At 38.9% G+C, this 13657-nt stretch overlaps 1 protein-coding gene across 9 annotated transcripts in view; it reads right to left on the bottom strand.

The window, feature by feature from the left end:
• The window catches only part of LOC307267615 (uncharacterized protein), a 275732-nt gene that overhangs the window by 251438 nt on the left and 10637 nt on the right, over positions 1 to 13657 (bottom strand). For 4 of the 9 annotated variants that reach the window (XM_080049979.1, XM_080049976.1, XM_080049984.1 and 1 more), the window contains exons 1-4: positions 8862 to 8908; positions 7074 to 7190; positions 4718 to 4867; positions 3492 to 3611 (exon numbers count right to left, since the gene is read on the bottom strand). The exons of 1 other annotated variant lie outside the window; for it this stretch is intronic. In XM_080049979.1, coding sequence (XP_079906105.1) covers positions 3492 to 3611; positions 4718 to 4848 — 251 coding nt within the window. In that variant the 5' untranslated portion in view covers positions 4849 to 4867; positions 7074 to 7190; positions 8862 to 8908. Of the gene's footprint in view, positions 1 to 3491; positions 3612 to 4122; positions 4188 to 4717; positions 4868 to 7073; positions 7191 to 7745; positions 7883 to 8861; positions 8909 to 13657 lie in introns of those variants that run through there. 4 more of the 9 variants (XM_080049980.1, XM_080049977.1, XM_080049981.1 and 1 more) reach the window with 4 other exon arrangements.

Raw genomic sequence — 13657 nt, 5'->3', positions numbered from 1 at the left:
GAAATGTACTTTGCACTAGTTGCTCTGTGCTTGTGGAACCAACTGCCATCTGACAAATGTGATTCCCCTACATTTCTGCCTTTAAATAAAGGCTCAAAACCCATATGTACACCCTGGTGTTTCCTCCCCGTTAACTATCTTACCTCTGCACTACTATCTGTGTTTATGTGGATGTATGGGCTTTACGTCTTTTATTTTGGTTATTGTTATTTTACCTTCATTGTTTACCTACTGAATGCACTATGTACCGCACTTTGGACAGTGCAAACTGTCATAAATGTGCTTTTATAAATACATTTTACTTACTTACTTACTTATAACTCACCCAGGCCCTTTGGCACAAATCACCCCAATCCTAGAAATTTGGATAATAAGCATGATGCAGCAATTTAGGGCTGACATCGTGCTAACTGTATAGACTCAAAGTGTAGCATACCAAAGCACTAAAACATGTGTCAAATGTTTTCAAACTTGTCTATAATTGTTCGGACACAATAATCAAAAAACCTTGATCATGGAAATTTTACTTTGAAAGGCAGAACACATTTTTTTTAGCTTAAATGTGCTTATATCTTATTCCTTGTGTCTCCCTTCTTTACAGGATGAGTCAAATGGATGGCTCTTCTTAAATATGTGGTCACATTTCCAATTTCTTCCACGGTTTTCTAGAAACAAGGGGTGGAACAACTTCCAAAATGCACAACTTAGGCCACTCTCCCCTACTGTGAAAAACAACAAATTAAACATTATACAATAGCAATCCTGTTTCAGACATGATGCCATCAGCTGACAGATCACAGGTCTTACTTTGTACAGGTTGTTCTGACTGGCTGTCTGCAGTCCAGGCCTCGTTCATGATAATCGTCCACACTGGGTGTAGGAGGAGTCTAATCATTAAGCAGAGTGGTAGCACTATGAGGAAATGCAGAACCAGTGTCCACAGCTGGTAGCGACTGAATCCTCCACTCCTTTTTCTGTGAATACATTTCTTTATTAGTACATTATTTTTCACCATTGATAATGTCCAGATTTTTCCACAGATGGTCAAAGGGCAAAAGTGTTGTATTTTCTGTTTGACTTTAACATTCAATATTTAGGTAAAATCTTTTTATTTCTCTTGTTCCATAAACACAGTTGAGCTGCTTTTCATATCCGTCTCATTATACATGAAGTGATCTGCCAGTTAGTAATATAAACTCAACACTTGTGCAGCCATTTCCCAGTAAAAGTCCTCCATTAAAGAGTATTGGTCATCTAACTGTTCAACTGTAGAAGTTGTGTAAAAAAAAAAAATAACAATACCCATATACACATCAAAGAAGATCAATGCTACAATTTCTAAAGAAATATAAATCTTTTTGAGGAACCATTGGATTTTTTGGGGACTCACTCAAATCACCACCTGTGGGTCCCAGGAACTCACAACATTGAAAATGTCTGCGAGTGATAAAACACTTTGTCAGGGATCTATACACTTACCTAACTACCTAAATCGACCAAGCCTATCTTTGTGCCTTTTTAACTTTGGGGCGACTGTGGCTCAGGTGGTAGAGCGGGTTGGCTGATGATCGAAGGTTTGGAGGTTCGATCCCCGCCCTGCCACCTGTGTCATAGTTGTTGTGTCCTTGGGCAAGACACTTCACCCACCTTGCCTCGTGTGAATGTTGATAGTTAGCCTGCTATCGGTGTGTGAATGGTAACGTGTAAATGGGAACAGGTCTCCCTTGCAAAAGAGTCTTCGGACTCAATGGCAAGGCAAGGCAAGGCAAGTTTATTTATATAGCACAATTCAGACACACGGCCACTCAAAGTGCTTTACAGGGGCAAGATTAGAATACAGAAAACACATTATAAAACATTTAAATCGAATAAGAGAAGCAAATAAAAAAAAATTGCAGGTTAAAATGGAAACAAAAAAGTCTTCAGACTCGATTTAAAAGAACTGAGAGTTGCAGCAGACCTCAAATTCTCTGGGAGTTTGTTCCAGATTTTTGGTGCATAATAACTAAAAGCTGCTTCTCCTTGTTTAGTCCTAACTCTAGGGACTGTAAGTAGACCTGTCCCAGACGACCTAAGGGCTCTGGACGGTTCATAACGTATCAGCATATCAGTAATATATTTTGGCCCTAAACCATTTAGTGCTTTATAAACCAACATCAGTATTTTGAAATCAATTCTTTGAGTGACTGGAAGCCAGTGTAAAGACCTCAGAACTGGGGTAATGTGATCCACTTTTTTGGTCCTAGTGAGGATGGGATATACCTGTATAAATAAAGGTAAGAAAGAAACTTGCTAACTGCAAAACCAGTACCCATATAACCTTGTTACTTGTGTATATGCTATTTTATATTTGTCTTCTTTATTTTCTCGATGCTCCCTTTCTCTGCTGTAGAAGATAGGAAGGCAGGGGGATGGATGGATACTAGCCCCACTATTAATTTGTTCCTTTCACCAACTTTTTTTTTCTTACTTTGTGTCTGAGGGTCCAAGTTCATTACTGAAGTTCAGAGGTTCATATTGGGACCAGTCACTCTTCATAGACAGAACGCTGGAGAATGGAGACTCTGCACTCTGTCTCTGGTACTGAAACCTGTAAAAAGAAAAAAAAATGGGCCGAAATCGCTGTAGTATGCATGCCAAGCCAGTAGTTTGTAGATAGCTTTTCCACAAAAATTTGGTGCATAAAACCTTACTGTCATGAAAATGAATACAACTAACGCTCATGAAGCTTTTGTTGTAAGCTTAGAGTTACAAGTATTGCAATTTGAAAAGCATTATGTCCTATTTTTCCCCCATGTAGAACTAGTGAAAACAAAAGATATGCCGAGTGACTGAAATGCAGGGCTGTGAAGGGGATGACTTACTCCCACTACTATGCCCACTATTTTTATTTTCACACAGACCGCTGGAGACTGGAGACGCTGCTCTCTGACTCTGGTAGATATTTGATTATTTTTAATAATTATGCATTAATGTGAATCCTTGGTCAATTTTCTGAGGACAAAGCAATTCAGAAAGCTCTAAAATACACAAACTGAAGCTGGTGTGGATAATTAAGAGGTTTAGCGTTTTTAGCATCATAGTTTAGACAAACACTTTTCTACGTGACTAACAGCTGTCCCAGATACTAAGAGGAAAATTGCAAAACAATATTTCTCTTTGTGTCACATAGTTTATTCATCAACTACATTGAGAAATTACAATAACATATAGTATAGCAAGTTATATTGTATAAAGTATTGAAAAAATGCAATGATTGTTTATTCACAAAGCATGGATACAGAAACTAGGAGTGCTCCAGCAGCTACAGCACCCTGTAAAACTAGATATTATAAAAACCGTCAATTGATAAATACATTTAAACTTATTGTTAAAATGGTCGTGTTTTCTATAGATTTTATTGGAGCTGATTTAATGCAAAATGTAATGTCTGTGGTTTACGGCCACAACAAAACGTTACCAGCTAAATGAGTTTGCACCAGTTAACTTACTTTGTGTCTGAGGGTCCAGGTTCATTACTGAAGTATATAGGTTCATGTTTGGACCGGTCACTCTTCATAGACAGAACGCTGGGGACTGGAGACTCTGCTCTCTGTCTCTGGTACTGAACTCTGAAAACAGCAAAATACATAATCATTCTTAATAATTATTTATATCATGTGAATCTTTGATGAATTATCAGATGTCAAAGCCATTCAGGAAGCTCTAAATACACAAACTGATGCTTCGGTGGATAATTAAGAGGTTTAACTTTTTGTAGCATCTTAGATTAGACACTTTTCTACGTGCTGTCCCAGATACTAAGAGGAAAATGATACAAAATATTTCTCAGTGTCATTAAGTTTATTCAGCAACTACATTAAGAAATGTCAATAAAATATAGTTTAATAAAAGTTATACTCTAACTGTATAGTATTGAAAACAGGCAAAGATTGTTTAGGAACATAGCATGGATACAGAAAGTAGGAGTGCTCAGGAGGCTGCAACACCCTGTAAAACCAGGTTTTATAAAAAACTTGATTAATATATTTAAACTTATTGTTAAAAGGGTCGTGTTTTCTAGATCTTACTGGGCCACAACAAAACGTTACCAGCTGAATGAGTTTGTACCAGTTAACTTACTTTGTGTCTGAGGGTCCAGGTTCATTACTGAAGTATATAGGTTCATGTTTGGACCGGTTACTCTTCATAGACAGACAGCTGGGAGTTGGAGACACTGCTCTCTGTTTTTTTTTTTTTTTTTTTTTTTTAATAATTATTCATATCATGTGAATCTTTGAGGAATTCTCTAACGACAAAGCAATTCAGGAAGCTCTAAATACACAAACTGCTGCTGCTTTGGATAATTAGGCGGTTTAACGTTTATAGAATGTTAGATTAGATAAACACTTTTCTACGTGACTAACAGCTGTCCCAGATACTAAGAGGACGATGGCACAACATATTTATTTCTGTCACAAAGTTTATTCAGCAATTACACAAAGAAATGTCAATAACATATAGTTTCAAAAGTTATACTGTATATAGTCAGGAGGCTACAGCACTTGCTTACTGTTAAACCAGTACCCATATAATCTCGTTAATTGTCTATAAGCTATTAATTTATTTTTCTTTCTTGATGCTGCCTTTTTTCTGCTGTAGAAGATAGGAAGGGAGAGGGATGGATGGATACTAGCCCCACTGTTTATTTTTTCTTTCACCAACTTTTTTTTCTTACTTTGTGTCTGAGGTTCCAGGTTCATTACTGAAGTATATAGGTTCATGTTTTGACCGATCACTCTTCATAGACAGACCACTGGAGAATACAGACTCTGCTCCATCCTCTTCTTCTTCCATGTTAACACTCATCTTCTGGACTTCTGCCAATCTGAGGTGAAACAGTAAACACTGACTTTGAACTCAAAGTTCAAGTATGAAGAAAAACAAGTTTGTTATAGTCACAAGCCAAACTGAGAGAAAAGGGAGTGCCAGTCTATTCTCAAACACAAACAGACATTGCATAGTTACAAAATCTCTCATACACAGAATATACACTCACCCGCCACTTTATTAGGTGCAGCGGTTCAATTTCTTGTTAACACATATAACTAATCAGCCAATCACATGTCAGCAACTCAATGCATTAAGGCATGCAGAACGTGTCAAGACAGCTTATTGAAGTTAAAACCGAGCAACAGAATGGGGAAGAAAGGGGGTTTAAGTGACTTTGAACGTGGCAATGTTGAGGGTGCCAGGAGGGCTGGTATGAGTATTTCAGAAACTGCTGATCTACTGGGATTTTCAAGCACAACGATCTCTAGGGTTTACAGAGAATGGTCTGAAAAAGACAAAATATCCAGTGAGCTGCAGTTGTGTGGACGAAAACGGCATGTTGATGTCAGAGGTCAGAGGAGGTTGGGCATACTGGTTCAAGATGATAGAAAGGAAAAACTAACTCAGATATTTTCCGAATAGTTTGTGTAATTTCTGATTTGAAATTAATTAATTTGGGTTTCCAGAACACATTATAGTCATTTTAAAATGATAATAAAAAGTTTGTCATTCATTGATGATTTTTCCTAAATTATTTACTAACCAGTTACACATAGGGTGACCAGATCCCAATTCACCAGATGTGGGACAAAGACAACGTTTGTGTCGGACAATGTGGGACAATGTGAGATATCAATGCATCGAGGCAGTCTAAAATAAAATTTAAATAAACATTGCTATTCTTCCCCTTTGCTTATAACGTTACTATGATTTGCCATTTGGTTGATTCAGCAGCACATAACAGCCTGCAAACAAAAAAATGCTCCCCCGGAAGAAAAAAATGCAACCTTTTAAAGTAAAATTCATCAATCTGGTGCACTTTGAGAAGAAAATTGCATGCAACCAGGCCCAGGGGCCCAAGGGGGCCCTAAGCCAGAAATACTGATATTAACTTTACATGTCGCATTGTCAAAGAGCTCAGTCACTCATGTCAATAACAGGGTCCAGAAAGGAATCACCTAAAATAAGGAAATAAATCATCATGGGCCCCTCAACTAGTAGGTGAATAATAGAAAAGCAAGTGCAAAACTAAAGCATTATTAGCTCTGTCTTAGGGGCTTCATGAGGGGCCTTGAAGACCCCCTCACACATACAGTAATAAGATTTCTATGTGTAAATTCTATACTGTTCATAAAAAGTAGCTATCCACCCTTTATCTGTTGAATAGGGATAGGGAGGAGTGGGGCAGGGGGAGGGGGGGGGGGGCATTCTGGGCCCATTATCTCATAATCCGTATATGAACCAAATGGTTTCCACAATCTTTTTTTCTATTTTCGCGGGGAGCATGCACAAGCATTATTTATTAAAAAAAAAAAAAAAAAAAGTGGGGGCCCCACACTGGGTCTTGAAACGGGCCCCGAGATCGTTGAGACCGCCCCTGCCCGCTGCGCTTTCTCTCTGCCCGGCCCCGCTCGCCTCTCCATTGAGAATGCATTAGTTGGCGCAACAAACGCCTCGGCCCGTGTGAAACGGCCTTAACTACTGAACGAAGGAAATCAAATGAGGTTTTGGCATTTCCCCCCAAAAAACGGTACAAATTGTGTCCCGGGAGAGATTTATTTTTTCCCGGGACAGCTGGTGAAAAAAGAGAACAATTCTGGGAAAAACGGGACGGGTGGCAACACTACTCCACACACAAACAACTGTTTGATAAATGCCAGATTATAAAACACGCATTTAAAAAATTGGAGTCTGACTATCGGTAAGAATGCGGGACAACGTCTCAATTTGCGGGACGGGTGAAAAATGATAGAAATGCGGGACTGTCCCGCACAAAGGGGGACATCTGGTCACCCTAGTTACACATGCACACCCGTAAATTATGAACTGATACAAGATGGCGCACTCGTAACATCTGATGTTAGGAAAAGTCAAACTAAATATTTCTAAGAAACAAAGACTCTCAAGTGTTTTGCAAAATAAACTAAATGAGAATAATTTTAGTTTGAAAAATAATTTTAGTTTATAGTTCCACATCATGACTATTAATCTTTTTATTATTAATGCATCCTCTCCCATCTGGTCAGTAAAAAGTCTCTTACTTTGTGTCCGAGGATCCAGGTTCATTACTGACATCTGCAGGAGGATGATTATCATCACTCTTCAAAGACGAATGGCTGGAGGCTGCAGACTCTGCTCTGTGTCTCAGGAACTGAATTCTGGAAACAAAAATATGTTTTTATTCATTCCACATTAATCCTTGACAAATTATTTCAGGAAAAAAAATTGAGGAAGCTTACAGGTAATATAAAAACCATGAATGAAAAAAAAAACATTTAAGCTAAGTGTTCAAACTGTAGTGTTTACAAGAGCTGTACCTCAAACTTAACTACATTTGAGATGTCACTTTAGAGGTGAAACAATAAACAATGACTGAGCTCAAAACATAAAGTAAAACAGGTTTGTTCAGGAGACTGCAGGACTGCAGGAGACAGGAGTCATGCAAGACTAGAGAACAGGGAGCAACAAAATTCATCTCATTTACCCCACGCACACGCACACGCGCACGCGCGCACACACACACACACGCACGCACGCACACACACACACACACACACACACACACAGTCGTGACACTTCATTTCTTGGATCAGGTTTAATGTGTATTTTTCAGACAATCACGACTTTAATCAAACTCATTATGACGTTTCACAGGGAGAAAACTGACAGAGACTGTGACAGTAAAACAATACAAATGTTGTTTTAACACTCACCCTGCCTCATTCTTTAGTTTCCCTCTGTCTGCTCTACTGTTGTTGCCTCAGATGTGTGGAATGGAGCCGTGACCACAGCGTTACCACAGAGACCGGTTTAACTAGTTTTCAGGGTTCTGTGGCAGTTGCTTTTTTTTCTAAATATTCCACATTGGAAGGGGATTTCAAAAGTTAACGTTTTCAAGGCTGCGTTTCCTGTTATCATGTTAATCAGTGGGTCCCAAACTTTTTTGACTTGTGTACCCCATTAACATGGTTGCAAAGTTAAAAGTACCCCATCGCTCATGTGTGATTATTCGCCTTAATTTGTATTCATAATAAACCTTTTGTCTTCATATCTGATCCAGCTGCAAATTAAATTAAAACCATTTGTGCAACTCTCCCTTAATACAAACTTGCACTTGATAATTACAATTATTGTGAGCAGGGGTGCAAAGTCATAAGCCATAAATGAAGTGACATGACACCTGAAAACTAAACCCCTGTAGGTGCTACAAGTCATTCACATAAACTAAGTAGGCACATCAACACAGTAAAATATAATAATAATAATACTTGCAACCTCCAATAATTTGGAAAAAGGAAAAAAGTAAACTTCCCTGTGCGGATGCTCTGACTGACTGATGTCACCGCCCCTCAATGACAAATACTGTTTCTGATTGGCCAAAAATGACCATCAAAGCACATATGATATTAGTTATCTGTCACTCATAGTCAGTCATGATGCTCAATCCACAAACACACACACACACACACACACACACACACACACACACAAGCACACTGCCTCTTTTCAGTCTTTGCATATGACGTGTACAGTAGTGTTACAATAAACACGGGGAAGGAACAGGCAAATTAAATACAAAATATCATTATTAATATAAAAATATTTTTCTTGTGTGGAAATATATTGTAGGCAAACGTCGTATCTTTCTGCGTACCTCCTGCAATACCAATAAGTGCCCAAATGTAAAGACCCTCTGAGAGAACAGAGAGTAACATAATCCCTCTAATTTACCACACACACACACACACACACACACATACACATAAAACAGTATCATAGAATCAGCACTGTGACATAAAAAAAAAATGAAATGTTGTATTAACACTCACCCTGCCTCAGCCGTCAGCAGTTTCCCTCCATCTGCTGTTGTTATCAAAACGACTCCGAAGGGACTGGAAACTCCCTCTCTGTGCTCCTCCCCTCTGCATTTACAGGAAATCAGGTGAGTTTACCTTTGTGTGTGTGAACGTTTATAAGAATGTTTTGGCGGTTACAGGCACAATTTGTTTCATGTACACGTCATAGTGGTCGTCTGCAGCTCCCTCCTCCCCCAGGTAGAAATCGCCTTATCGGCTACGCACGCGCACCCACAAGAATTTGTTTGTTCGCCTGTACCCACACATTTGATGCTCGTACACACACGGACACACACTTACACACATACACACTTTCGCCTCCTGTAATTTGTTCGGTTCGGTTTAGGTTATCTTTCATCACTATTCTGTGGCTGTAACTGGAGCCCTGTGCAGCAGCGCTGGCTGATACTTAAATATGTTAAATGATCATCTCCCTTTGCTTCAACAGGTTCTGGTGTAAATGTTGGAACATAATCGCATCCTTGTTTAAATTATGTTAAACAATCTATTGTGTTTCAAACTAAATAACTTTAGTAAGTAAGTAAGTAAGTAAGGTTTATTTATATAGCGCCTCTCGCAGACCAGGGTCACAAAGCGCTTCACATAAAAAAAAAACACAATAAAATGCAATAAAACGACACATATACAGTCTGTTACAAAGAAGAGTTTCCTAAGAACATACAATATAATACTATACAATATAATACAGAGTACATAGACATGGATCTAGAAGGCCTGTCTGAACAAGTGCGTCTTAAGCTGACTCTTAAAAATATCCACAGAGTCCAGAATGCGCAGGTACTGGGGCAGGTCATTCCACAGACGAGGAGCAACAGCCTTGAAAGATCTGTCTCCTCTGGTTTTAAAACGAGTGCGAGGTACCATCAGGAGGTTCTGCGTGGAGGACCTCAGGCTCCTGTTGGAGGCATAAGGCTGGATCAGGCCCTTAATGTAATCAGGAGCCTGACCGTGAAGAGCCCTGAACGTCAGCACCAGGATTTTAAAGTTTACTCTGTATGCGACAGGGAGCCAATGTAAAGCTTTCAAAATAGGAGAAATATGGGCTCTCCTGTGGGTGCGGGTCAGGAGCCTCGCCGCCGAGTTTTGGACAACTTGTAAACGAGCCAAGCCTTTTTTACTAAGGCATGTTAGAAGGCTGTTACAGTAGTCCAATTGTGAGGACACAAAAGTGTGGACAATCATCTCAAGCTCGTGGCTCGAGACCATGTGTCTGAGCTTGGAGATGTTGCGCAAGTGAAAATTGCAGTTCTTGACCAGCTGATTCATATGCCGTTCTAGGGACAAATAACTTTTCCTCTTTCACATCACAGTCCAGCTGCCATCCTTCACTCCACTGATTAACCCATAATATCCCATACCCATTAACACAGAGCAGTTAGTGTGTGTAGTGGTGTGTGGTTGAGTCTCAGTTCATTGCTGATGCAGCAGTGCCACCTGCTGTCAAAACAAACAGTACTTGTCACATATCAGACCTCAGTCCATTTACACAGTTAATTTTCCTGCACCTGTTGTTAAAGATGGAGTCAGCGATTCTGGAGAACAGTTATTGTCGAATTCCATTTTGTCAAACTAATGAATATATTATATCTTCCCCATCCACTACCTGTATGTTATTACACATCCTAGGTAGCCTGGAAATCCAGACCCAAATCTAGAACAATAGAGGGTATAGCCACGATCGATATACCTTCCCAACTCAAGGGGCGGCTCCTACGCGTGCATTTCAAATACCAATGCATGCAATTGGATCGTACTACAACCAATCAGACCAATGAACAAGGTGTAAGTGAGTCCATCGGTTTCCTGCTGAGCACCATGGCCTCAGATTCAGAGTTCCTCTAGCAGGTGGACTGAAGAAGCAAAAAGGATGAAAAGAGATTTCTGCTTTTTCAGTAGATCAAAAGATCCACCTGGTTTTATTCAGCAAGCTTAGCAACAATACACAAATCCAAAACAAGAGTAAACAATTAAAATGAAAAAAGTTGATCCAGAAAGTTAAAAACAATCCAAAGACCAAGACTTCTTCTTTAAGGTGCTTCAAGGAACTTTAGAATATTTCTGAAACAGTCAAATTTTCCCTCTGATTATCATAAATAACATGTAACAGCAAATGAAACCATAAGTGCAAAGAATGTTTAGTTCAAGTTTACCAAGTCAAAGAGGATGAATCTGTAGGACAACTTATCAACATATAAGGTCATAGGTTAAAATACAAGCATGGCAAGGCAAGTTTATCTATATAGCACAATTCAGACACTCAAAGTGCTTTACAAGGTCATGAAATACATCAGGATTAAAATACATCAAGTACAGAATACATGTTAGAAAAGTGAATAAAAAATATGAATAGAAATAAAACATTTAAATAAAATAAAAATGACAAGTTAAATGGGAAACAGAACTGTACGGCAAATTATCAACATATAAGGTCATAGATTAAATCACAAGCAATTTATTGGCTGTATGGAATATGTAAGAGCCATTTTATGTTTAGTTTGTATTCTACCTCCCACCACTTGGGGCAGTATATGCCTCTTGAATCATTACCAAAAGTGCATATAATCAGGGAGGTAACTGGCAGCAGCTGTTGCTATTGTCTTGTGGAAGCAAACAGTCTAGATCGTGCAGACAGAGGTTGATACTATATTGTGAATTACAAACTTGATAGATTATAGCAAAAGGCTTAAAGGATGTTTGGCCTGATTTGTTTTTTTGTTTCAAAAGGTTTGAGTTTAAATAAATCCCTTTTATTTTGAATGGAAACCAGTGGACTGGACAATCGTTATTTTAAACGCGTCAAGAAAATTTCATTTAGCTAAACCATAGTGGCAATAGTTTGAATGGCAAACGGACCACTACAGCATATACAGGTAATGTATTCCTTTCTTTTCTTTACTTCTCTCTCTCTCTCTCTCCTTCTCCTGCAGGCTTCACTGTGACACACATCCTGACTGTTACAGACACAGACCCCAGTTATATTTGTAGATAATGTGTTGCCTGCACTGAAAAAAAACAGTCTTTAGTCAAACTCAGGTCAAATTATATCTCTTTTCGACAGCATATAACTTCAGAGTACATGAGGCATGTTCTACTAAATGTGTTTGAACAATAGGTTCAGGTCCAGGGATGGATTCTCAGTGTGTAAAGTTTTAGCACTGATTAGAAACTTAAACTTCTGCATTGTGACATGAACCTCAGAGATAAATGCTGATCTACAAAGCAGAGATGATCAGGTCCATGTGGTGGATTGTCAGTGTGTCTGCAGAGACGGTGTAGAAGGACAGAGCAGCAGCAGAGCAGATACACTGATGATACTCTGTCACATCCAGAGGAACACACAGGGAGGATGGAGGACTCTGTGTCTGACAGTGGAGCGGATCCTCTCTCCACTGAAACACCTTGATGATCACTCACTCACTCACTCACTCACTCACTCACTCACTCACTCACTCACTCACTCACTCACTCACTCACTCACTCACACATACACACACACACACACACACACACACGGACTGACTGACTGACTGACTGACTGACTGGCTGACTGACTGACTGACTGACTGACTGACTGACTGACTGACTGACTGACTGACTGACTGACTGACTGACTGACTGACTGACTGACTCACTCACTCACTCACTCACTCACTCACTCAATCTCGTCCTTCCATCTGTTGAGAGAAGAAGACAACAGAAGTAATGAATCAGAGTTTACAGAGACTCCCTCCATCAGCTGTCAGTCAGTGAGTCTGTTTACGTTTATATATTTCCTTTTGTCTTTTTTAATGTCCAAATGTTTTTGTATTGACATATTTGTTATGTTACCTTTTACAAGTTAAAACGTAAATATGTTCACTGTATATATACAGTCCTCTCCAAAAGTATTGGAACGGTGAGGCCAATTCCTTTATTTTTGCTGTAGACTGGAAACATTTGGGTTTGACACCAAAATATGAATATGAGACAATAGATCAACATTTCAGCTTTCATTTCCAGGTATTTACATCTGGATCTGATACACAACTGTGAAGATAGCATAATTTGTAAAAGAACAACACATTTTTAGGTGAGAAAAATTATTGGAACAGATAGACTTAAAATAAATTAAAGTGAATAAGACTTAATATTTAGTTGGAAATCCTTCGCTTGCAATAACTGCATCAAGCCTGTGACCCATTGACATCACAACACTTTTGCATTCTTCTTTAGTGATGCTTTTCCAGGCCTTCACTGCAGCCTCATTCAGTTGCTGTTTGTTTTGGGGGTTACTCCCTTCGGTCTCCTCTTTAGCAGGTACAATGCATGCTCTATAAGGTTTAAGTCTGGAGATTGACTTGGCCAGTCTGTAAAACCTTCCATTTCTTGCCCCTGATGAACTCCTTTATTGTTTTAGCAGTGTGTTTTGGGTCATTATCTTGCTGCATGATGAAGGATCTTCCAATCAGTTTAGTTGTATCTACTCAGTTGTGTATCAGATCCAGATGTAAATATCTGGAAATTAAAGCTGAAATGTTGATCTATTGTCTCATATTCATCTTTTGGTGTCAAACCCAAATGTTTCCAGTCTACAGCAAAGATAAAATAATTGGCCTCACTGTTCCAATACTTTTGGAGGGGACTGTATATATGAAATATGAAATGTCCAACAGTGCTATGAAAAAAAACCTCTCCTGATTTCTTCTATTTTTGCACATTTGTCACAACTAAATGTTTCGGATCATTAAACAAATGTAAATTTAGCCAAA

This window comes from Ammodytes marinus (assembly GCF_949987685.1).
Source record: "Ammodytes marinus genome assembly, chromosome: 21".
Lineage (NCBI taxonomy): Eukaryota > Metazoa > Chordata > Actinopteri > Uranoscopiformes > Ammodytidae > Ammodytes > Ammodytes marinus.
This window is presented reverse-complemented; position numbering and strand designations above follow the sequence as displayed.